The sequence below is a fragment of the Meles meles genome, chromosome 20, assembly GCF_922984935.1.
Source record: "Meles meles chromosome 20, mMelMel3.1 paternal haplotype, whole genome shotgun sequence".
Classification (NCBI taxonomy): domain Eukaryota; kingdom Metazoa; phylum Chordata; class Mammalia; order Carnivora; family Mustelidae; genus Meles; species Meles meles.
In genome coordinates, this window is record NC_060085.1 from 33,674,093 (window position 1) to 33,700,607 (window position 26,515).

General features: G+C 43.8%; 1 protein-coding gene across 14 annotated transcripts in view; it reads right to left on the reverse strand.

The window, feature by feature from the left end:
* MAGI1 (membrane associated guanylate kinase, WW and PDZ domain containing 1) overlaps window positions 1-26,515 on the reverse strand; it is a 633,893-nt gene that overhangs the window by 31,853 nt on the left and 575,525 nt on the right. For all 14 annotated transcript variants that reach the window (XM_045990411.1, XM_045990404.1, XM_045990403.1 and 11 more), the window contains 2 exons: window positions 12,312-12,343; window positions 1,635-1,851 (listed from right to left, as the gene is read on the reverse strand). In XM_045990411.1, the coding sequence (XP_045846367.1) occupies window positions 1,635-1,851; window positions 12,312-12,343 (249 nt within the window). The remainder of the gene's footprint in view (window positions 1-1,634; window positions 1,852-12,311; window positions 12,344-26,515) is intronic.

The following is a 26,515-nucleotide window of genomic DNA, read 5'->3' on the forward strand; positions in this document are numbered from 1 at the left end:
CATTGATTGGAGGAGCCCCACGGTTAGAGAGAAATGCGAAAAGAATGTGAAAATATTCCTCTTTGGGAAACATTTGTTCAATGAAATCACTACAGTTAGTGAGAAGACACGGTGAGGACAGACCCAGGTTCATACTTCGCAACCATGCTTACGAGGGATGTTCCACATGGAACTTCATTTCCTCTGGACTGGCCTCAGGGAGACTCTGGGGGGTCTTTCTAGACTGAGGACTAAATAAACTCCTACTCAAATTATCTGGCTTTTGTCAGCATAGTGAACCCTTAGCCAAAACAGCGCATTTAATTCCCCACACTGTTATAGTAAGAAGGCAACGATATTTCTCCCTTGAGGAGGAAAAGGATGGAGGGACTCCTGAGTGACTTCCAAAATTTGGTAATCATCGTGACTCCACACTTGCCTTGTGCCCCCTAACTGCTTGATTTCACCCTGCAATGTGGCCAACTTTCCTTCTCAGACGGGGATGCTGGCCTCGCTCCCCTGTTTTGTTTGAGTCACAGAGGAATTGCTCCAGCCAGCAAAGGAAAGGCTTCAGAGCCAAGTCTGAGTGGGTGGGCAAGAGGCTGGGGCCACCGGGGCTTTGCCTGAGAAACCACCACAGCTATGGCTATAAAGAAAACTTGTGCTGGGACTGGGGAATGGGAGGGGGGGGTAACAAAGAGGATGGGCAGAGTGATTCTCTTCTCTTCCAATTTTACTCAGACCCTTCACCAGACCTCATTAAACATTCTCTCCAATTCCCTGCCCCAACGAGAAAATGAAGTGCACGTCCTTCCTCCAGAGTTGCTTCATCCCGGCCAACCACGCCCACGAGAAACCCTCAGTAAAGCAACTGCCAAAATGGGTTAGTCGGCATCCCCTAAGATTAAAGCACCTTGGGAGCTTTCATTGACAGTGGTAGGATAAATGATGATTAATTTACTGTGAACGGTCTTTGGAATCATTTCATAATAAAAAGTAAGAAATGAAACAAGAAGGCAATGTTAGGTTTATCAGGGCCAAAAAGTTACGACGTATGCTATCCCTGGTTCATATTTATCGAAAAGGTGAAGCCAAAGGAACACAGTTAACCACCGTATGAATAATTAAAGTGCAAACCACTCGCTGCTTTCTTTTGTCCTTTCTGAGGGGAATGTTTACAAAGACTGATAATGATATAAAAAAAAAATTACCAGTATTCTTAAAAACTAGGAGGCCACTAAGAAAGCATTTAATTTCATTCTCATTACCCCTGCAGTCCAAACCAATCATATTTGTGTTCTCTTGTACGTCAGAGCTGTTTCATGAGAACATACCATAGTCTCTACACAGGGAAGAGTTAATGAGACAGCACCTCTTATCTGCCACTTCTTTTAATGGAAGGGAAAAATAAATCCATTTTTATCCAGGCCCTTGATCTGACCACCACCCACATCTTGTCCACCCCAAACAGAACACATAATGGACCTCCATGAACATCCAGCAGATTCTGTCACTGTTCTGAGAAGCTTTGCCTCTCACCGTGATTTACCTCTACCCTGTTTATACACTGAAAAATCAATTCTCAAGAAGCCTCAAGAGACAGCCGGAGCCTTGGGCAGGGGTCTCGGGAAGACAGGAGCCAGGGTACTACTCACGTCGGTTTTCATACATGCTCCTGGACTGGGCCCAGATTTTAAAAGGATCTGGTTTCTTCTGCCCAGAGCTGTCGGTTTGATCTGGAGTGGGGGCCTCTGCAGGCGGGTACTCGGGGAGCACCTGTGTGCTGTGGCCTGGGGAGGCCGTGTGCAGGCTCCGGTGGCAGGAGACGCTGTGCTGAGAACTGTTCTGGCTGTCTTTTCTTTCCAGTGGTTGCTGAAAGCAAGCAAGCGAGAGAAGCAAGAAGAGACTGTTATTGGTTCTCTGAGTGGGTGTTTCCATCAGCTTGTTTTTGTTCAGCACGTCTATGCACACATACATAAATATATCAACAACATTTTGGCTTCCATCTTTCTCTAGCTAAAGCTGCATGCAGATAAATCCCCAGGTGATTGGCAGACAGAGAGAGGGGTGGGCCAGATGGAAAGACATAATCACAAACCATATTGCTCTCTGGGCTGTGGCAGAAAACAGATCCAATTTTCATCACAGGTTCCCAGCTAAGACACTGGGCGTGTGCATTACAAGATGTATCAATTTAGCATCCTTATTTTGTGGTCACCCTTGTTGTTTTAAAAGGTCCTAGGGCAAGGCTAGAGGTGGGAAGACCTTGGGAGACTGCTGTAGTTATTTAGGTGAGAGAAGATGATGGCTTGGCCCAGGATAATGGGGCAGGGATGGAGACAAGTGGTCAGATCCCGGTTATATCCTGAAAGTTGAGCCAAGGGATTGGCTAATAGGTTGCGTGGAAGGTGTGAAAGAAAGGAATCAAGGATGGCTTCAAAATGGAGGTGGAGGCTGTTTTAACTTCTTGGAAGACTGCAGTAGCCTGTTATGGATACAGCACAGATGAGGGGATGATCATTTGGGTCTCTGCAATTGGAAGAGTTCATTTCTGGACTTATAAATTTGAGGTATTAGACATCCATCTGGAGATGGCCTAGCAACTGGTATGTGAGTTTGAAGTTCAGGGGAGAGATAAAACATGTATCAATCACTTCCACATCCTTGTGTTTTTGACAAAATATGTTGAGACAAAATACCAGGGGTGATTTATCTATAAGGCTATAACATCCAGAAGAAATACAATCAGGGTTAAAAATGTTCCCGGGGACTTCTCATTTTGCATCTTTCAATAATAAAATGCCCAGTTTTTACCTGAAGCTTTGCCAGAAGTTCTTCTACACTATAAGGAAAAGGGATGAGCCCTTTCAAAAAATCATGCCTACATTCTGTATGCACTGGTACTTATGAGCATATAAGTAATTATCATGCGAAGAGCTTCCATAATTCTTAGCTAATCAATTTTGCAGGCGTCGCATTTCACCTCTTGACCTCCTGACACTGCTGTTGCTTAAAAACCAAGACCAGGGGCGCCTGGGTGGCTCAGTGGGTTAAGCCTCTGCCTTCGGCTTGGGTCATGATCTCTGGGTCCTGGGATTGAGCCCCACATGGGGTTCTCTGCTCAGCGGGGAGCCTACTTCCTCCTGTCTCTCTACCTGCCTCTCTGCCTACTTGTGATTTCTCTCTCTCTGTCAAATAAATAAATTAAATCTTAAAAAAAAAAAAAAACAAACCAAGACCAAACTTTATATATGGGTTGACCTCAAAAGGTAGTCTTGCAAACTGTCCAAAGTCCAAGCAGTTTTCAAAGGGAAAGAGTTTCATTAAATTTCAATAGAATAAGCAGGTTCCTGTTCCTTAAAACCTGCTCAGCAAAAGACCCTTCTCATTTTATGAAATGCTCTTTCTTTGAATGTTGATTGAATGCAGAGCAAAACCTAGTGGGAGGAAAAATACCTGGTAGGATACGAAATAACTTCAGTTCTTATTTTCTTGAATAAAAGAGGGTGGTAAGCCCAGGTGTATAGTTTCTCCCATTCAAAATAAAAACTCTGGAATCCTGCCTCTCACTCACTAGATGCTACGTCCCTAGACTTACCTGCTTAAGAGCATTGTCAAGGGACAAGAAGGAGTATCTCCATCCTCTCTTACAGAACCTGTATAGCATATGCTTTTTAAGTGGTTTAGAAGATCTTTGATCCAGAGCATTTCAGGTCTTTCAAGTTCAAGTATAGCATCAGAATCTTCCCCTTGGTCTTACAATCAATCCTATCAAAACCATTCCGTGCTCTCTCCCCAGGTAACCTCCACTGTTCACTCCCCATCTCCCAGGAAATGTTCAAGGTCCCCTTTGTTTAAATCTCAACCCCGCGACTCCCTCCCGTTCCAGTCTTTACTTTGAAATTAAGTATCTGAAGTAAAGCCCAAGGAGGACAAAAACTTCATCTACCCCTGACTATGACAGATTGCAGATTTGAATATAGATTTTGGTAAGGCTTCAAAGCTGAGGAAACTGGGCACAGAGTTAATGAAGCAAGAGAGACCACATGCAATTGTATTTGGTGTGCCTGAAGGAGGAATCGGAGGCCCATATTCTAAACTAGCAAAGAGGTCTTGGTAGAACTAGGAGAGGCTGAATTCACTCAGCTCCAGTGGTCCTGGGAAAACACACTGAGGTTTGGACAGGGACAACCACCACCAGCCCACATGTCACCACTGCTCCCTTTTGAGGACGAAATGCTCAGCTCGGACCTGGTTGGATCAGAACTTCAAAGACTTGGAGTAGATCCTTGATTCCGCCAATATCCCGCAATACACCCCCACCCCCAGCCCCCCACCCCAGACAGCAAACTCAGCTCTTGGGGCCAGTTCTCTGATTTCTGCCCCAAGAAGCTCTCTAGCTGCCTTCTTGCTTCCCCTGGAGGCAGGCTGAAGACTTTCAGAGCCAGGAAATGCTCATGACAGATACATTCCCCCACTCTCTTTCCCATGTGGGTGGAAATCTGTGTTTCTCTTCACTGTGGTCTTTACGAGGATCTGGATTATAAAGAAGCACATGCAGGACCTTCCATTTTTGCTGTGAATACACTAGCATAGAAAGAAAAAAATGGGATTCGGGATGCCTTTCTCCCCCCTTATTGTATTGTCTACTTTTTATAATGCATAGTTAATGCTTGCTATAATCAAGGCAAAATTTAAAGCTATTTCTATTTTGAAAGAAACCTTGGTAAGGAGAATTAATGGAGACTGTTACTTTCTCTTTTTTTTTAAGATTTTATTTTTAAGTCATCTTTACCCCCCAGCGTGGGGCTTGAATTCACAACCCCGAGACCAAGAGTTGCATGCTCCACCAACTGATCCAGCCAGGCGTCCTTCTTTTATACATTTTCGTCATGTTTTAGTTTTGTTCTCCTCTCAGGAAAGGAGGAAAGATAGTTTAAATATAGAAGCAAATAATTCAACAGATGAAGGAGCTCTGAGTTCACCTAGAGAATTGTATCCCTCCATTCAATGCCCACCACGGTTTCTCAAATGAGGAGCGAATGCCAGATGTAGGGATTGGTCCATTGGCACTAAATTCATTTCCAGTTAGCCAGTCGCCACCCCCACATCTTCAAGCTCCACCTTGTTGAGAACCACCCCCTCCCCCCTTCCCAAAGCCTCCCTGGGACCCAGCAGGAGCCGCACTGCAGGGTTATCTGAGAGAACATCATCATACTCCTCTTTCCCGGGGTCACTCTGTTATCCCTGCAAACCTCACTATAATCTTGGCCACTCACTCCCTCCTCCTGAACTGGAGAAAAATTTCTTACTGGCAGACTTGCCCCACTGCCAGAATCTGATAAAGGGCTGGACTTTCCCCCGCGCAGAGAACGCACCTGTGCTTTTACCCACATGCCCACAAGATGCATGTGCTCGGATTCTGCCTGTCACCCCTCAGCTTCCCAAGACCATTTCACGATTGTCCCACTGTAACACATCTCTGACACGGAGGACCGGGAAATCTCAGGTTTAACCAAAGACCCAGCTTTGCCATTACCCGAATATGCAAATGAAGCCTGCCAGAAATGGCTCGGGCCACTTCTCAAATTTGAACACCCTTTCTCACCTCCCAATAAATGACTCACTTCGGTCCAATTTAACACAAAAATGACAGAATGTGGAATGAGTTTGTAAAACTGTCTCTAAAACTGCATTTCTGCATCCCTTTTAAATGCCATCTAAACTTTGTTCCAAATTTGGAAAAGAAAAGTAAAGCAGCACCCTGAGAATATGCCCGAAAAATGATGCCACCACTAAAAGCTGTCACTAAACGACACATTCGAACCCACACTAATAGGCTAATGCACAACAATCCGGGAGCTGTTTGGATTTTTCCCCTGATAAGATTTAACCTCACTTTGTGCTTCTTCCTAAGTTCAAATATGGAAATGACTTAATTTGAAGATGCATCCTATATTTAATATCTTAGTACTCTAAATTTTTTGAAGCTATGCTCTGTTTGCATGAGAGTTCAAAATATGCCTTTTGACTTTCCATGAGCATGCTAATTAGCTATGACGTTGTCTTTTATCCGATGAGAGCCTAGAACTCTCCAGGAGAAGTCAAGTTTATGTATCTTTCAAATTAAAGGCAACTGGTTCCCTTTACAGCAGCCTGGATTATCTCCCAGGGAAGACCTGGAGCATGAAAACAAACTCACTTCTCAGCTAGTTACAGCCCAGGGTTGGAGCTGCTTCTGATAGGACTGTCTTTCTCCTCATTTCTCTAAGTGAGAAACAGGCCCAAAGAGAAATATCTGCAGTTAGAAATACATTTTCAAGTCTGTTATTCTACACATACTAGCGCTGTGCAAGCATCTGGCACCCAAATGACAGAACATCCAGACGAGGCCCCCTTATTAGGAACTACCAACATTACATTATTTACTCATCCAGTGAATACATACTCATCACTTCCTACGAGCCAGATTCTTGCGGATACAATGGATAAGAAAGAAAGAGATGGTACCTAAACTCTGAGAATTTATACTTGTGTATTTAGATGTGTGTGTGTGCGTGCATGTGTGTGATGGACAGCAATCAAATAATCTTAACAGTTTGATAACAACATACTGCACTGTCCTTTAGATAGGTGGTAGGGAGAAGCTTCTGGAAGAACAGCCCATTAATGGAAGCAGCATGCGCTCCGTCTTCAAAGCAAAAATGAGTTTGAATAGAGAGAAGGCAGAGCGACACAGCAAGGGAGTGGGGTAACAGGAGATGAGTTCAGAGACCAGATACTGCAAAGGTTTGCGAGCTACTGTCAAGTTTGGGACTCATTCTTAGCTCAGGGGAGATGAAATTCACTAATGGACTTAAAGCAGAGATTGCCAGGAGCCAAGCGACTTCTAGAAAGTTCGGTCTGATTACTGAGGGGTGACTAAATTGGTGTGGACAGGAGTAAAAGCAGGGAGCCTGTCAGGAGGCTACTGTGTGGTCCATGGGAGGGGCCCGAGGTGGTTTACACTAGGGAACAGCAGTGATGATGGGGAGGGACAAGTGACATCAAAGACTTTTTGGTGCAAATTCAATAGGCATTCCTGAATGACTGAGGGGAGGGTAGGCAAGAGGAAAAGGAGGGGGAGGACCTCTTAGAAACATGGATTTCCACCTCCCAGCTCTCTGGCTGGAACAACTAGTTGGAAAGACGTGCCACATACCGAGATGGATATTTCCAATGCTAGCTTTTGTCACTATTCAGATCTTTGTGAAGGACAATTTTTACTTTTAAAGATCAGATCAGTTGACTAGGATGAAAGAAATGGGCTCAGTTTTCAAAATTTCATAAAAGTCCTTGGCCACACACTAGCCACAAACTTGTGCCATAAGACCTTTTAAAATGAAACTGTACCAATCTCCCAGTACGAATGATTTCTTAACTACTGACAGGCCAAGGAAATCAAGCAGATGCAGTGGTTTTTGTAAATGGAAATGGGGGGGGGGGGCGGTTCAACTCATCAGTATTTCACAGAGTGATTTCAAAACGAAGGTACTTATAAAGTGAGCTGAAAATATTTGCTCGGAAGAGCAAATGAATACAGACAGCACTTAGGAGCTTAAATGATGAAAAGAATTCATGTGGCTTAAAAATGACAAATCGATCCATTTTAAAGCAAAATTATTTACAGTTCACTTATCTGCCAAGACTGAAGGCCACTGCAGTGATTTACATGTACAACAGGAAAAACTCCAAGTGCTGATGAGATATTAGGCCAATGTCATTAAAGGTTGTGCAAAAATCAGGGACTCAATTCCAAGTCAAAGCAGAGGATGGTCCTTGTCTCTTCCTTTCCTCATTTATGGGTCTAAGTCAAATAATCTCTTCTAAAAGGGCAGAGAAGAGGAATTAATGGGAAGGAAAGGAAGGTATCAATGGATACGAAAATGAATTTTGGTTCACAAGGGATGTTTTAAAGAAATCTGATAAAAAGGCAAAGTTTATTTTCTAGACTCCAAGGGGTTTAGAGTATGAGTCGCTGTAAGAAGTTGAGGGGCAAGGAGACTATAGAAACGATCCTAATTCTTCTTCCCTCTACCACTCCTTGCTTCTCTTGGGAGCCTGCAGGAGCTTTAATGACTTATACTCTTGCCTCGTTGTGGGACAAGTGGCTCTGGGGTGTTATGACAATCAGGAGGGTTTGAGAAACAGGCAGGGTCCATAAAATTGGGTGATTCTGGCTGGGGTCACTTGCTAGGCATATTGCTAGGAAGATCTCTCCCTCACACCTCTTAACAACTGGTTGTTAGCAGTGTCCTCAGGATCCCTTCCAGGGGAAAGGAATGGAGGACAATGGAAAAGAAACCCGACACTACTGATCCCTTGCAGCTTGCCGCATTTGCTGCAAACAGTTAGGGGAAGAGGACAGGCTTCCTTGGTCTTTCCCATATTTGGTGTCCTCTGTATGAAAACTTTGCGTGAGAAGTCTTTTAGTTGACTGGGAAAATTTTGTGTCTTTTATGGATATGGTATGTTTTCTTGGATCTGACCGTAACAGCTAAGTAATATGGTTTCCTACATTGCTCAGGCTGCTGGGGACCTTGGAAAAATTCCACAGTTCAATCATAGTATCTCAACTTTGGGTACTTTCTCTGGCTTTGTAGGACTATTTAACTTATGCTGTTGTAATTAAGCGCTGAGTGATTTTCATTATGTTTGTCCCTGGTTCTACATGATCTTTCTGCTTTTTATTTTTATTATTTATCATTTTTATTTTTTTTTAAGTAGGGGCCACACCCAGCATGGAGCCCAGTGCCGGGCTTGAACTCACAACCCTGAGATCAAGACTTGAGCTGAGATCAACAGTTGGATGTTTAACGGACTGAGGTACCCAGGCACCCCTCTCTGCTTTTTGAACTTTTGAAAGTTTCAGACTTTATGCCCCATGAAGCAGATCTGTAAAGATCTGGTTGTTTATGTGACTACTGTTTCTCTCTCCCTAGCTGCATGAGGACAGGAATGTTTTCTGTCTTAGATCCTGTTGTATACTGACATGGAGTCTGGCATATAGAAGATACTCAATAAATACATGTTGCTGAAACAAGTGCATAAAAATTATGGTGATTTGAGACGACGAGTCCTTTTTCTGAAAGAAGCAATCAAAACTCTTTCGTTTGTAAGCTGCCGAACCAACTTACTTATCATGGTATTTTCAGTGCCTCCCACCAAATCTGACACTTACTAGATTCTTGATACTAACTGCTAACTAAATGGATGGACTGATGGATAGATGGGACAGATGAAGGAAGGCAGAAAGGGAAGGAATACTTCAAAAATGATGTACTGTGAAAACTGCCTTAAAAGTCAAGGTCTGCTGTCTATTTAGAGTTTGAAATTCTCCCCCCCCCCCCCCCAGTTTCTTCTTATTTTTTTAGTAATCCTTTACACCCAACATGGGGCTCAAACTCACAACCCTGGGATCAGGAGTTGCACACTCTACTGATTGAGCCTGCCAGGCGCCCCTAGAGTTTTAAATTCTTATAAAACTCTCCTGTGTGATTCAGAACGAGAGTCTCAGATAAGTTTCCAGTCAGGATGATTAAATTGGGCCTCAGACTCCTAGTTTCCTAGGGAGGCTCTAAAACCTGACAGCAACTATTATTTTTATTTTTATCTTATTTTCGTCTCTGCCATTTGGCAGGAAAACTCCTAGTGTTATGGCTGTCCAGGTATTAAATTAATAACATCTTACTAAGACATGGCTATTGTTCCCAGTGAGTACAGAATCCATAAACTCAACATTCAAACTAAATCTAATAGAAGAAACTGCTTATGAAAAGTAAGCTGTAGAGGCTGCCCAGAAGGGGAAACAAGATCAAAAAGTCCCTTTGTTCTAATAAAAGCCCAACTACTGAATTATTGAAAACATTTAAAAAAAAAAGTATGAGGACAAGAAGGAGCTGTCAGTCACATGAGCAAGCCAACAATGTCAGGAGCCCTGAAGAGAAGAGAAGAAACCTGGTCCCAGGTCAAGACAGTATATTCACAGAACTAATGGTAAATCTCAGCATATCACAACCTCAGGCACTGTCCGTGTGCATTCATTACGTAGCCTGCACAACTAACCCTATCTGCCATTGTATGACTGGCTGTCTGGGACCACCACATCCAGCTTTCCCAGGGACTCCCCCTGACCTCACCAGAGAAATTCCATCGTCATCTGTCTCTCTGGCAGGACATCATCAAAATTCAAACTGGGGAAGGGAACCAGCTTTCAACCCACCTGTCCAGAGCTCCCACGGATCACAGAGGTAAGCAACGCTCGACCGCCAACAGCGGACCTTGGCTCAGAGTTCCGAATTCTGTATGGCAGCTGCCCGGGTGTGCCAGCGATGCTGTGAAAACCATCATCCCCGTCCTGGCACAGAAATCGGGTAAGGACAAGCCCCAGGCTGGGGGCTTGTTCTTCTCAAACCCAGCAACACACCAGTCTCTTAGCTTGTGGTAATTAAGAGCCAGCAGACTGTGGACAAAGCCGTTAAGAATGCTTTTTTCCTAGGAATGCAGCCGGAGTAATTGGCTTGCTGCTTGCTAATGACACGGCTTCTACAAAAATAAACTGTCACAGGGAATTCTCTTAACTGACTTGGTGAATATAGGCTCTATACCTGTTTGATATTCCTTCGAGTTCAGCAGTGAATCCCCAAACACTTTGGGGAAGAAACGAGGCAGAAGAAATCCACAAAAATCCTTCGGCCAAGGAAGTTTAAACAGGATGCAAACCCAAAAAGAACCCCTTGGTACTTGATGTCGTGCTCCCTGTGCAAAACTCCTACTCCCCCCCCCCCCGCAGTGCTCCTTGTTAAGACCCCATTCCCGTTGGGTGTGTAAAAGAAGTCCGTGCATCACACGGCATGCTTGAGGGCGTGGGAGAAAAAAGGCTGGCTAACTGAAGCTCACGTGACACATTTTCCAGATCTGCTGCTTTTCTGAAGGCTGAATAGGCTTCTGACTATGACCGAGGGACAAGGACACACATATGCCGTGTTTGTGCCTGTATACACACACACACACACACAAGCACACACTGGCATCTCTGTGGTTCCGATGTCGACACCTACCAGCACTTTTCAGCTGAAACATTAACGCGAACTGACAAGGAAAGCAGCCCTAGAGTCACATGTTCCGGTCGCCACAGCCTTGTGCCACTGGAATCCCATCAATTATTGCAGGTTTTTCTCTTTGGACAACTTAGGAACGGAGTTTAAGAACGCAGGAAGCTCCCTCTCTCATCTCCTTAATAAACTTCTGCCTCTCGCCACCAGGCTTGCAGACAGGTGGAAAGAATCTCGCTGCAGCCCTAGTGAGCTGCAAAGTTTTAAAGGTTCTCCTTCCCCGGATGGCAGAAAGCTGCACATTTTCCCTCTCCCCAATAGTCTAAGCCCCGTGAAAGGACCCCCTCTCTGTCCTAATGTTAATGAATGGGGAAGCTTCTTTCTCCCGGATCAATTTCACAGGCATTGTAGTTCCAGATTTTGAGTTTTGAAGTAGCATTTTAATTTGTTGTCAGTGCCCTGGGAGCAGAAGCTCACAACACCACACAAAACACCACAGCCTCTAAGCTATTAGCTAACATGTCAACTAGGTAATGCATCTTCAGGGAAACCAGATTAGAAAGGACAGCAAAACATTGATTTTTTTTTTAATCCTATACCTGCAGCATAATGCTGCTAAAGCTAGCAAAACAACAAAGGACATTTCGACAGCAAGGAAATATCTTATTCTCAGTGCTGGGGCAGTGAACGTTGTTCCATGTGAGCATGGATATATATATATATATATACAGGGCAGGGCAATTCTTCTTTAAACCTGCAGCCTTTTTAATTTTGTAAATAATTCATCGTCCAATGCATAAGAAAGCTCAGGGAGAGAATCTGCCCATGTGGAGGGATGGAAACACCAGTTAAGAGCAACCCTACTCAGGAAGCAGGTGGAGCTTTCCCCCACCCGGCTCCCAGAGGAAACAATAGCATTTGTATCAAGTTAAAACACCAGAGAAACTCATCCATTTGCAAGTGAGTTGTAATGCATTTATACAGAGAGGATTCCAAACATGCATTCTTTAACCTGGCTTCTGCAGCATGCCCACAAATCACTAGACAGTTAAAAGATAAACCCAATACCGTCTCTATCAAAAGGACCCCCAGAACTTAATAAAATGAGTCTGGGCTACTGTCTCCCCCACCTATTCTAAAACACATTTCGTGAAGTCAAGCTAGCCAGCGTCCCTTCCCACCACCTGCCCCACCGCCCCCGCACCCCCAACAAGAACCAAGTAACTGATAAGTCCTTACCGACTTTGGGCTCTTCTTGGGAACTGGCAACCCTGGAAAAAATGCAACAAGGAGGGAAGAGGGGAAGAAATCATTAGCATATAAATGTTACCTTTTCCTTAAAGAACAATCCCCAGGTGTTTCATGGCAACCTAGCCATCTGCAGAGTTATGTCAGATTTCTCCCCAGCATCGGAGTTACCAGGCTGTTCATATCGAATCAAAGCAGAGGGAGGAGGAGAGCGAGAGGCAGGAGATCTATCTGCATTAGCTATGCTGGCTTGTACTGCAGCAGCCTGGAGGCTGGGAAAAGAAATTCACAGACCTCAGCGGCCTGGGAAATTGAACACTTGGACAGAATCTCAAATGCTCTTCTGGATTAAGAGAGACTTAACTTACAATTAAGTCCAGGATATTTCCTTTCCACACGATCCACTTGTCAATCGAAGCGGACCAATCAGGACAGAGGAAGGGGTGTATATTTAGTTGCAGAGGAGTACATGGTTAAAATTAAATTTTTCTTTACTTTTTTTTTTTCCCTTTGGATCGTTTCTTTCCCCTTTCCCCCCCTCTGCTTTTCAGGAGAGGAAATGCCTTCTTTATTTGGATGAGCTGAACACCAAAAACAAAGAAGGATGCTCTTTTGCCAGCAGAGAACACAAATTCAACTTGGTGTAGGACCCCCTCCAGATCGTGGGCACACCTCTCCATGCATGTCAATCACCCAAGCACACTCCTATTTAGCTTGGAAAGGACACTAGCTGGTGTCAGACCCTTAAGGGGAAAGGAGATTGTTGGGGAGTGAATGAGAAATTTCATGGAGCTGCGAGAAAATGAGAAAGGCAGGGGAGCATAAGGTATTCTCTGATCCTTGCTGGCTCTTCCGGAACCCTATCCTTCATGGGAGGGGGAGAGCTGGAAGGGGCTGGTGATTGCCTCACACTTCTAGAAAAGTCAGCAGTGATTAGGAGCAGACATATGGGAAATCTGCCAACTGGGGAGTGCAGCAAAAGAGGGCTAGAAAGGAAAATAAAAGCATATAATGGTGTTTCAAAGGTAATCATTTCTGCAAGCTGCCCTCTCATTTTTTATTTTGGATTTGAGCGAGGGTTAGAATGCAAAATACGGATTCCATCTGGACTGGGCACCAAAGATATACTTGGGATCTGAGGATTTTGCACTGGCAACTTCAACCTTTTTTAGAAAATGATCCCTCTGTAGTGTGATGATTTCAATGCTTTGGGAAGTGACTTGTCAAACCGTGAGCTGTGCTAAGTTCAGCACAAGTAACACAAGGCAAGGGAAGTGGGTGAGTAGGAGGAAGCCATCAGGGGAGCACCGCTAATGTGCCCACTGCAAGTGAGGCATGACTGGCCATGGATTACGCGTCCCCAGAGGCACTGCGGACACTCTTCTGGCAAGGCTCATTACATCACCAAAACGAGGTCACCACGGTCTGGCCAAGTGGTTCTCAGACTTCTGAAGACATACAGAGAACTTGAAGAATTGTTATAAAGGCAGAATCCCGGGCCCCACCCTGAGGAGGGCCCAGGAATCTGCAGTATAAACGTATCTTCTAGGACATTCTGACAGGTTTGAGGACCACATCTAAGGAAACTATGAGTATTACATTTCAAGTTGGGCGAACTCAGACAGGCAGCCTGCAGTGGGTTGCCTCAGTGCCTCAGTTTATGAAATGGAGAGAGTCAGGCTTGTGTCACAGGGTTAGGACAATCTGGACAAGGAGGACAACACATGTGAAAGCCTCAAACCTGGCACAGAGTAGGCCCCTCAAATGTCAACCATGATACCTTACCTTGTGAATTTACACCATTTGGAAAGGAAGGGGTTATGGTCACCGTCCTCTAACTAGAGAAAGTCATTTGCCCAACATGCTAGCATACGGAAACCATAGGAGGGGAAATACTTTACCTATGGAGGAGAATAAGTGTTGAGCAATTTGGTTGTGTCACTATTCTTCAACAATTATTAGGTGCTTTTATGTGTTCATTAATGTGATTCCCTTAGGGAATTTTATTAAGTTATTTAGTGTCGGTCACTGGACAGACTTCAAAATTGTATACTATTACGTCTTTGAATTCAGATGTTTTTCTAATTCAGAATGACCTCCTAGCTGACTGGAAGAAGCACCATGTCACTGTAGTTAGCTTTTACCAGACTTGCCTTCACCCAGGATCCCAGTGACCCTCTATAAAAATGTGTCTGGAATATCCAACTAGGTAGGAGTCAGGGAAAATGGCTTTGATCTATATTCTGCTTATCATGTATAAAACTGACCATCTTAGGGGTGCCTAGATGGCACAGTCCGTTAAGGGTTAGACTCTTGGCTTCAGCTCAGAGGGTAATTTCAGGGTTGTGAGATCGAGCCCCGCATCAGGCTCATGTTCAGGTGTCCCTGGGACTCTTTTCCTCTCCCTCTGTCCTTCCCCCCTTCTCTCTCTCTCAATGAATAAATAAATCCTTGTCCCTGTCTCTTAAGATTTATTTATAAAATAAAGGTCCTTGTCTTTGTCCATCAGAGAGAGGCACTCGCCCGCTGAAAGGTGCAGACACAAGAATGCTCACTGCACACCGCTGGTATAAAGGAAAGCTGGAAAGGACTAGAGGCTCCAGACAAACTGGGCAACATCGAACCTATAAGGCAGCGTGCAGAGGTTAAAAGGCCTGGGCTATCTCTACATGTAACACAGACGGTCTCCAAAACACAATGCTGAACGCAAGCAGCATGCTGCAGGCGGAGACAGGTGTTAAATACATGCAAACCCACGCACAGGCTCTGCTCCCCATGACCGTCCACACCAAACTGATGAGCCAGCAAGGAGGGGCAGCAATGGGAGGGGCCGTAAGCACATGTGGCCTTTATCTACATGTCTTTATCAAGAATATCATATTTGGGGGCGCCTGGGTGGCTCAGTGGGTTAAAGCCTCTACCTTTGGCTCAGGTCATGATCTCAGGGTCCTGGGATCGAGCCCCACATGGGGGGGGGGGGGTCTCTGCTCAGCAGGGAGCCTGCTTCCTCCTCTCTCTGCCTGCCTCTCTGCCTACTTGTGATCTCTTCAAATAGATAAATAAAATCTTAAAAAAAAAAAAAAAGAATACCAAGTTTTATCTTGCTGAGGCGAGAAAACAGCTAGCTAAAAGTAAACATTAACTCATGAATGGCCCCTCCATTAACAGCACAAAACCAACCAGTCCATAGCACCCTGGGATGACAGCTACAGTGGGCTTCCTCCCAGGAAGCAGTTCATACAACATTCCAAAAAATCCCGAATCAACAGACACCGCAAGCTGTATTTTAGAACAAACAAGAAAAACTTCTTTTTAATTTAAAGAGCAATTTGTTCCGCCTTGCTACCTTCTTTTTAAAAAGCCAGCCCTTTTATGGGAGCCAAAACTGGCCACAAATTAGTATTCAAAATGTCAAAACTCGAGAGCCTGTACTTGAGTGCTTTTTAAAAGAGAAATCAAGGATCTGCTTTAAGTCCACACAGTCATTAAATCTTAAAATCTAATGACTATGAATGCTGGAACAAAGCCCCCGATTACGTATTTTAGCCAAAACCACTCAGATGGTTTGAAAACAGCTGGGAGACGTTATGGAAAATACTCAGAAAAGGTCACCATGCAGCAGAATTTTCCAAGACCCAGCATTGGATGGGTGACACAAAGCAGCAGGATCCCACACTTGCCAGCAAGACAGTGGTTTTCCCAGGACAAATCGCACTTGTGCCTCCAGGGGCGGCAGGAAGCTTGTGTTGTAACGTTGTGTCACATATTATGGACAAGGCTTAGAGGAAGAGACAGCGCCTGTCTTCACGGGCTCTCCTGTTTCCTTCAGAGAAAGGAAGGGAAATTTCGAGAAGAGGCAGAAGAAAAAGTCTATGGATGGTACCGTCTGCTCTTTGAGTCTAGAAGGTAGCAAATACTATTTCAAACGGGTCCCAGAAAACTTTACAGTTCAAAGGTGAGTATAAGTGTGATTTATAGAAGTGAGAAATGTTGGGATCTGAATTTCCAAAGTCCCCTATGAAAAAGATGTCTTTTTGGAGAAAACAAATGGCAAAGACAGTGCTAGGGACTAGAATCTGACCAAGTAACAGGAAGAGAACTCTTTCCTTCTAAATATCAGGACCATAAACTATGCTACTGAACATGTTCTCCTAGTACTAAACGGTGAGTGTTACTCTTGGTGAAATTTTATAATGGTTGTCGGCAATAATTTATGTGAAGAAAGTAAAAATAGAATATATATGCATTCAGAAACAAAGACTGGAAGGTTACATGTCAAAACAGTGCATTCTTTGGCTCATGGGATCATGGATGGTTTTATTACCTATTTTAGTAACTTCTGCAACAAGAAAAGCTTTATTTATTTATGAACACACACAGACACCAATAGATACCACAATAAAGAAAAGCATATACTGCCTTTTTATGTAAGATGAATATAGTAAAATGCAGAACATTTTACTGTACTTTTAAATCTCAAGAGCCATCACTTACCTCTACATCCTCCAAGAAGGGATACTTCCCCCCCCAAATGAATGTATACGTATGGCTTCTTTAAGTACCACTGTTGAGATTAAGACTTACATGTTTATAGGCTGACTCAAGGGACACAGGGAAGACATCAATAGCTCAGCTGTGTTACCAGGAGAAACCACACAGACGGCAGGCACTGCCCTTCCACAACTGACATGAACAAGCCTGAGTTGTAGGAAAGAGATCAGACTTCTTTGGACCTAACTTCCTCCAGGTTAAGCAAGTGAGAATGTCAACCAGCCTTACCAACTGAAGGAATGAAGAGAAACCACTCAAAAGGCTTTCCAGGGGTGAAGTCTAACGTCATCGTCATAAGCAAAGTGGAACTACAAGTTATAAAAATGTACTATGCCATCAATTCACATTTTTTCTTTGTGATATTCATTCTGCTTTGTACTTGATCTCTAGATTTAAGCATTTTAATAGAATCATTTTAGCTTCTTCTTTAGTATTCCAATACACACTATGTCACTAATCCACATGTCACTGAACACATGAAATTCTTTAGAATTTTGCATTGCAGAATGTTTGATTGAAAGCAACGCTGGTGTTGAATTAGGAAATGCAACGTTCAAGGAGCTGGGAACTGTTACCTATATTGAGAGAGAGAGACAAAGAGACTGAACTGATTCACTGATTGAAGCAATCAGGTAGTTAATTCATGGAGACCCCTGAAAACCACGGAAAGAAGACTAAGAACTTGGTCTGGGGCTACTCAGAGATTCCAAACAGAATAAAACTACTCCTGAGCACATTTGCTCAGACCCCACTAACTCTCTTTCTTATTCTAAAATACATCAATACATAATCCTAAATGCTGGACTTGAGAACTATAGCTGATTTTAACCCAATAAACTCATCATCAAGAGTTTGTATTCAGGAAATAGAAAAAGTTTGTATTCAGGAAATGTTAAAAAGATGTTCAACACAGTATTATTTAAAGAAGATAAAAATTGGAAACAATTTTTTGGAACAATTTTGGAAACAAAAATCTGAACTAAGAACAGAGGACCAACCAAACATTGCTATAGCAACAAGATGAAAAATTTTGAATACATTAAAACAGGCAGTGATGGACATAAGATATGCAAAGCAGGATAGAACTTTGTACATAGAATATAAGGTCATGGAGTGCCTGGGGGGCTCAGTCCTTGGGCATCTGCCTTCGGCTCTGGTCATGACCCCGGGGTCCTGGGATTGAGTCCCGCATCAGGCTCCCTGCTCGGTGGGGAGGCCTGCTTCTCCCTCTCCCATTCCCCCCTGCTTGTGTTCCCTCTCTCAAAGTCTCTCTCTGTCGAATAAATAAAATCTTTTAAAAAATAGAAAAAAAAAGAATATAAGCTCATTGTAAAAAAAAATAGGTATATGTGGAACACCTGAGTCACTCAGTGGGTTAAGCCGCTGCCTTTGGCTCAGGTCATGATCCCAGGGTCTTGGGATCAAGTCCCACTTGGGGCTCCTTGCTCGGCAGGGAGCCTGCTTCTCTCTCTGCCTCTGCCTGCTTCTCTTGCCTGCTTGTGTGGTCTCTCTCTTTCTCTCTGACAAATAAATAAAATCTTAAAAAAAAAAAAAAGAGGATTTATGTATATATTGCACACATACATCACACATCCAAAGACTTAAAGAACATGCATTAAAATAGTCTTTCTGAATGCTAGGATTAATATGTGATTCATATTCTTATTCTCAGTCTTTCCCAAGTTTTCCAGATTTTACATACAAGTGCAATTATAAACAGAGAAGCATTACTCAGTGTGCTTGGACAATGGTAAGTATTTATTAGTTTTAGTGCAGTGCTAGATTAAAAAATAACAGGAATATGTTCTAGCTCTCTTTTGGCTCAATGACTACCATGTCTACTTGAGTGTCTGTGCTCTAAATCCTGGGCCATGGACTTGATTGAAAATAGGATAAAAAATGCTGTTAGAGCCTCTCTCAAGCAAAGGAACAGAAGTACACAATTTCGCATAAAATTTCAAGCAGTCTCTGAAACCTTAACCAGTAACCCTACAAAGCCAATTCTATCAAGTTCTATGACCATCAGATTAAATCATCTTGTCCCAGCATATGGCTGGGGTGAGGCTGACCCCCCCTGTTTGGGCCTCTAATAAGGACAGAGCATATAAAATACCTTATCAGCAAACCAAGAGGGTAATGAGAAAGATCAAGAAGAAAGAGAAAAGTTTCATTGCTTGCTTCTTCTTCCTTCTTGGGAAGATTTAAAGGGCACATCTAAAAATTTTTTGAGGAGGGACACTGCATTAAAGAACTTTGCAGAACACTGATATCTACCAGCAAAATGTCACCGCATAAAGGAATAACACACCCAGCAGGGTAATGCTTTTATGGGCGGGAAGGGGGAAGGGGACAGGACGAGGATGGATCAAAATACTAAGAGATACATGAGGTACAGATGGAGGGGTGCAGGAAGGTGCAAGGTTCCCTTGGCCATGCAGAAGTGAGGATTACTTCACCGCAAACCAGTGACTCGACACAATTAACATTAATGGCCAGTATCCCTTCTTAAAAATTAAAGCCACCCACGGGGCACCTGGGTGGCTCAGTCTGTTAAGTATTTGCCTGTGGCTCAGGTCATGATCCTGGGGTCCTGGGATCAAGCCCTGCATAGGGCTCCCTGCTGAGTGGGGAGCCTGCTTCTCCCTCTCTCTCTTCCCCTCCCACTTGTGCATGCATGTGTTCTCACTCTCTCTCAAATAAATAAAATCTTAGGGGCGCCTGGGTGGCTCAGTGGGTTAAAATCTCTGCCTTTTGCTTGGGTCATGATTCCAGAGCGGCGGGTGGGGCTCTCTGCTCTGCGGGGAGCCTGCTTTCTCCTCTCTCTGCCTGCTTCTCTGCCTACTTGTGATCTCTCTCTGTCAAATACATAAATAAAATCTTTTAAAAATAAATAAATAAATAAATAAATAAATAAATAAAATCTTAAAAAAAAAAAAAAAGCCACCCACATCATCTCTACCATTTTTTTGTTTGGTTTAATACCAAACATGTAAATCATGATTAAATTTAAGCTGCACTTCCCCACTGATAAAATGCTAAGGACAGTCCAGAAAACTGAAAAAGGGTAGCAGACTCAGCCTTAACTTTTTCCATTGGGGACTGGAAGGAAATTAGGGAAAATTCACTCCCTCACCAAACTGTACTAAAGTCCTGCTATGTGCCAAGAGCTGGCATGAATTAAAGCAATGAGTAAGATCTACAAGGTCCTATTTTCACAGGGCTCACATTCTGTGGGAAAACAGAGAATATACAACTTAGCAAATACTTTCAGAGGAATAGCTTCGGTGAAGAAAACTGAAGCAGGAATGTGGGAACAGGCTGTGCCTGGGATGTACGGCTAGTTTACCCTTGGGTGGGGTGGGGGGTCGGGAGGTATGTCAAGCTCGTCTTTCTTGAAGAGCCGGTATCTGAGCTAAGACCTGAATCATGAGAAGGAACCATCCATGTGACTACTCACCCATACAAGATTTATTGAGCTCTGCCATATGCCTACCGAAGCACGGCTGAAGAGATAAAGGTAAATCAGACTTGGCCCTGACCTGGACGAGTTCATAGACTGTCTTACAAAAAAAAAAAGGGCACAACAGTGATAATTGAGCGTGGTCAGTGCTAAGCGCCGTGCCGGAAAGAAGTATGATCGCTCTGGGGAGCATGAGCAAGGAAAGCTAATCCGACGTGAAGAAGTAGGTGGAGGGGATGAGCCCTGAAGGAGGGCTGGCATTTAATCACAGGGTCAGGAGGTTGGCAGCAATATGCGATGATTGATGCTTGATTGAAAAATGATGATGAGCTTGTTCAAAGATCTTTTTTTTTTTTTTTAAACCTAAATCAGTGTGCCAGTTTAACCTCAAGGCCAAGTTTCAACTAGAATACCTTCTCACTGAAGGACCTTGCAAATGCCGTGTATCATAAAATTGAATCCATAAAACAAAAATTTTAAAAATGGTTCCAGTTTAGAGATGCTTGCCTTTTATCTTCTTCTTCCTCGGGTCCAATCCCATGCTCAACCCTGCGGTATCATATCTCAAGGCAAATGTGATACTTGCTGCCAAGAACAAGAGGATCAGACCCAACGTCTCCAAAAAGATGAAGACATTCTCTCCTTGGGGGACCTAAGAATAGCCGTCATGAAATATTGGCCATCATAATTTTTTAAAATATTTTATTTATTTATTTATTTAACAGAGTGAAAGAGAGATCACAGGTAGGCAGAGAGGCAGGCAGAGAGAGAGAGGGAAGCAGGCTCCCTGCTGAGCAGAGAGCCCGATGTGGGGCTCAATTCCAGGACCCTGGAATCATGACCTGAGCCAAAGGCAGAGGTTTAACCCACTGAGCCACCCAGGCGCCCCTGGCCATCATAATTCAGAGAGATGGTTGGATCCCAGATCTATGGAATAAGTAGCTCCCAAGGTGTGTCACCTGTAGCATCTGGTGAGAAAAGAATAGTTCCACAGCTTTATGAGGACAGAGAAGTCGGCTTCAATTACACAGTACGTACAGCCTAATAAATACATCCCAAAGAGAAAATAAATGGCTTGCAAGCCTGCCGGCTGCTAATAATTTACAGGGCCTTTTGCCTCAAAGTCATAAGCCTTGAACTGGCACAGGTGAGGAGAGACCCAAAGTCTTTAATACTTTGGGACCACTCACAAGTACTGTCATTGTGCAATTCCTGAGAGATAAATGGGCACTTCTGAGACGGTGTCCACAAAACGGCACGGATAGTGCCGTTGTTGTTCTCTCCTCAAAACACCACAAAGGGGGCGCCTGGGTGGCTCAGTGGGTTAAGCCGCTGCCTTCGGCTCAGGTCATGATCTCAGGGTCCTGGGATCGAGTCCCGCATCGGGCTCTCTGCTCAGCAGGGAGCCTGCTTCCCTCTCTCTCTCTCTGCCTGCCTCTCTATCTACTTGTGATCTCTCTCTGTCAAATAAATAAATAAAATCTTTAAAAAAAAAAAAAAAAAAAAAAAAACACCACAAAGGGTCAAAAACTTGGTTTCTTTTCTCATTTGTGTATTTTTAAAAGGGGTGGGGCAGAGTCTGCAGAAGCTAGAGCTGAGAGTAAAGTCTAACAAGAACCGAGAGCTTGCCTTGGCTGACACAAACTCATTCTTCTCAACTGCTGTCTGCGTTAAGTACTAATATCATCCCTAGTTTACAGATGAGAAAACTGGGGCACTGACGATTCAGTAACATGGCCATGGTCACACAGGTGAGCAGCTGAGAGGAGACGTGTTGTAATGCCAAGACTGTGCTTTTTAACATTGAACTACACAGCCTCATTCAGAGGTGCTTAATCCATTCAGGATTATGAAGGGGTATATACACATAAAAATACATTCATAAAAATTTTGCCTACAGCTTCAGGGATATATGGATAACATCCTGCAGGTCAACAGGTCAAGTTATCTTGAGCCCATAACTGTGATGTGGGTTTAGGAACAGAATTCCCTTTCTAGAGATAGCATCGAAGTCTAGGCATAGCCAATCAGGTTCTTAACACGGTCTCTGATTTTTTTTAAGGTTTTATTTATTCATTTGACAGACAGGGAACACAGGCAGGAGAGTGGGAGAGGGAGAAGCAGCTTCCGCTGAGCAGGGAGTCTAATGCAGGACTCAATCCCAGGATCCTGGGATCATGACCCGGCCCGAAGGCAGACACTTAATGACTGATCCATCCCAGCGCCCCTGGTTTCTGATATTTTGCCCCAAGTCACAGTACCTAAATCATTAATCATTCAGGGGTACGAAAAATATAACAAGATGGGTCTCCGAATTGGGGGCAATGAAGCAAGTCTTCAGAGCTACACAACTAGCAGTCTGGCTGATCGCCAAGCCCCATGAAGTACGGTTTCCAAAGCAGGCAGGAGCTTTTTCTACCTTGCATATGCATTCCAACACTACGTAATAACACGACTTTTTTAAAAAAATGGGGTGCAGGAAAAAGATGGAGTGCATAGAGTGAGTTATGGCGTCTTCTTTCCAGAAGGGGAAAGAAAAAGAACTTGTCAACTGAAAAGACCACTCACTTGTCACGATGTACCATGAGGCCAGTCTTTCTTCTCCAGAGAATATTCCTATCCAGGTCTACTTTGTTAGGGGTGGAATTAAGTCAGTTCCTCAAGTGGCTCCAGGGAAGCTCTCTCACTCCACGTTGGTTGGAAATATTTGTCCTTTGGGTGTTTAGGTATATGGTCTTATCTTAGTCTAGAAATGCTTCTACCTCTGAGGCAAACTCTCTGCCTGCCAGACTGAGAGCTTGACTTTCCTACCACCTGGATTTCAAGTCTGAATGGCTCTTTGTGTTCGTGCTTAAGGGTTGGCCCCGTTACCCATTCCCTTTATTCCCCTTGATCACTGAGGTCTCCCTGGGACAGGAGATGCTACCTGTAGCCCCAAAGTTCCAAGGTAGTTCCTCTAAGGCTCCAAGTTTCACTTTTAGGTGCTTAGGATGTATAGGGAGGATTATGAAAGAATAGCTCAAAATAGCTCATTGAAAGAAAAAAACCAATAAGGATTCCTTTTCTGGGTTGGACAAACAGGATGCTGGGTAGGCCCTTATTTTAAGGCCACTGGCCCCGAAGGGAAACCTATCACTGTAATTGGTGCTGAGAAGTTTCTAGGTTAAAAAAAAAAAAAAAAAAAATACACGCCAGGATCCTTTTCTACAGGGTTACTGACTTTTAGGATGATTTTTATCCTGGCTGCTTTATTTTTAGCCATGTAAGTTAGGCACAGGACCAACAAAGAGATCCAGGAGAGTCTCCTGAATTGTTTTAAGCTAATAGGACAGTAAACTCCTGAAATTTAAGGCTCTTTTGGAGGCTTCTCTTTCCTACCACATAGGTTTCCAAAATGTATCCTGAACTCATCCATGTCCGTCCATCTCTGCTGCAACCCTTTCCTTGCTAGATGACCATTAAGAACCTGAGAATTGGTATCTGCTTTATTCTTCATCCCCTTTAATCTATTATCCACACAGAGGCCAGAAACATCTTTCCAAAGCATAAATCAGATTATATGGACTGCGGGATACATGTTTCTGTGGCTTCCCAACACAGTTTCAATGAAGTATAAGCTCTTTTCTGTGTCCCACGAGGCGTTCCTCGATCTCCGCCTGCCCGCCCCTGTGATTTCATTCCCTACTACTCTTCCTCTTGCCCATGCTCCAGCCTGGCACTTCCCACTTCAGGACTAATTCCTTCCATTCCTCTGAACGTTTTCACTGGCTATGCCCTCTGCCTGGAACACTGTGCTTACAGACTTCCATGTGTGGCTTTTCGTCACTCAGGGCTCTCGTCGAATGTCACTACTCCTGAGAAGACATTCAGGGAACCATGCCATCAGCAGATCCAAAGTGAGCCTTCTTCTTCTTTTTTTAAAGAGTTTATTTTTAAGCAATCTCTGCACCTCCATGGGGCTCGAACTCACGACCCCGAGATCAAGGGTTGCATGCTCTATGGACGGAGCCAGCCAGGCGTCCCTCGAGGTGAGCCTTCTTCTTTATTTTTTTTTTAAATTTTAAAGATTTTTTTTTTTAAATAAATTTTAATTTTATTTATTTATTTGACAGAAAGAGAGATCAGAAGTAGGCAGAGCAGAGAGGCAGGCAGAGAGAGAGAGAGGAGGAAGCAGGCTCCCTGCTGAGCAGAGAGCCCGATGCGGGGCTCCATCCCAGGACCCTGAGATCATGACCTGAGCCGAAGGCAGAGGCTTAACCCACAGAGCTACTCTGGTGCCCTCGAGGTGAGTCTTCTTATCACACTTTATTCACACAGCCCAGTTTCTTGGTTTTCACAGACCCTGTGATTCTCTGAGATTATTCTGTTTACTTATCTATTGTCTATATTGCTCTTCATTGTAATTTACTTACTTATTGTCTCCATGTCAGGGACCAGGTCTATCTGACTGTAGGGCTGGAGTGCAGCCCTAAAACAATACCCGGTCCCCAGGTCAGCAAATACCTCCTGGATGAACGTGTGACTGTGCACAGCTCATGAAATGCATTTGTATCTTGGGGGCAGCAGGAAGGGCTGATGAGGCAAAGGGGAGGGGCAGCTCAGTCTTCCCTTGGACCTGTCATTGCTGCTGTGACTGCTTAACAGCTCTCGCTCCTTGGGCGGCTCCTTGATTGACTGCTGAGCTGCCAGGCTCTGCTCAACGCTCGCTCGGCTGCCTCCTTGCACGCGGAGAGTGAGGTCCCACTTGTGCCACCTTGTGTTCTAAATTCCCATCACAACGGATGGCTCTGGTCTCAGAATTAACTGCAGACTCGCAAAGAAACCTCAGACCTCACAGCTCTCAGCTCCAGCAAATGGATCTGTTCTCAGGGACTCCAGTCCCAGTAATTCTTCACTTAAGGGTACCTTCACATCTTTCCCTAGAAAAGCAACTTTTATGCCAACATTGGGTTAAAAGACGCCAGACGCCTTTCCTTTCCCCACAAAATGGAGTATCTCAGGTCCTTTCCTTCAGCTAAATGCATGAATCTCTTGAGCAGGTTTAACAAACTTAGTGATGTAACAATCACACTTCTGTCACCACATACTTGCTGCAAAATGGGAGGGAGATGTTCCCATTTGCTCTGGAAGGGTATCTATAATTTGGTCATCTCAATTAACTTTATTACCACACTGCTTAATTGTGACTGAAGGCAGCCGGCACTGTATCAAAGTTTACCTCAATCTCTTAAATTTCGGAAACTGTATTAGCTTCAGAAAACATAGGTCACAGTTAATAACAGCAAGGCGATCCAACTGGGGCGTCCTGCAGCACTACATTATTCAAACTGTCTGGAAGTCAGACCTACAGAGCCATTTACTGAAGGGTCAGGTTTTTCCAAAGAGCAAAGGACATGTGATGAACAGCTCCATTCATCTCCCATGGCGATATTAGATGTCTTTAAAATCTTCTTGCTGAAACAATATCTGAACCGGTCTAACTGATTATGTGAATTACGAAGAAAAAAAGCTGCTTGCTCAACTGTCAATTTCTAATGAATTGCTGCCCCATATAGCTTTGGGAAGTAGCGGAAATTTAGGCCTTGTTCAACCATTAGATTTCAGGTTTCGGTGAATCAATACTCATTTTGCCAATTGCATCTGCTTAAAGGCAGAATATGGGAATCTGTTTCACAGACCCCCCCCCCCCCCCCGCAAACACTCACCCCAACATACACACACACTGTCCTACTCAGGATGAATCTCAATTAGAAATAATTTACAGGTCAAGTACATTTAAGATGGAGGGAAAAATTCAAGAATTGAAAGGCTATTTAATGAAATATTTTATCTGGGAACAGGATATATCACAGGGTCCTACCTTGAAGGAATACTTTGCATTTATGGCAGGGAAGGGTAAGTAACAGAAATTCACACTGGAAATGAAATACTTCCTCACCCAGGAAATATTTTCAGGGAGCAAGATACTCAAAAAATTTCTCACAGTGGGGGATGACCACCAGGATCCTTTTCTTCCTCTTGTATCTGACTCTGGCTGGTTCCTATTGCTCTAATCAGGCTTAGAGTCAACTCAGATGGAGAACTTCAGGCAAGAAAACACACTGGAAAAGGATTTTTTAAAGCTATCGTGAAGTTTCTGAGACTGCTTTTCACATACAAGAAATCAGCCATGGGTATTTTGGGG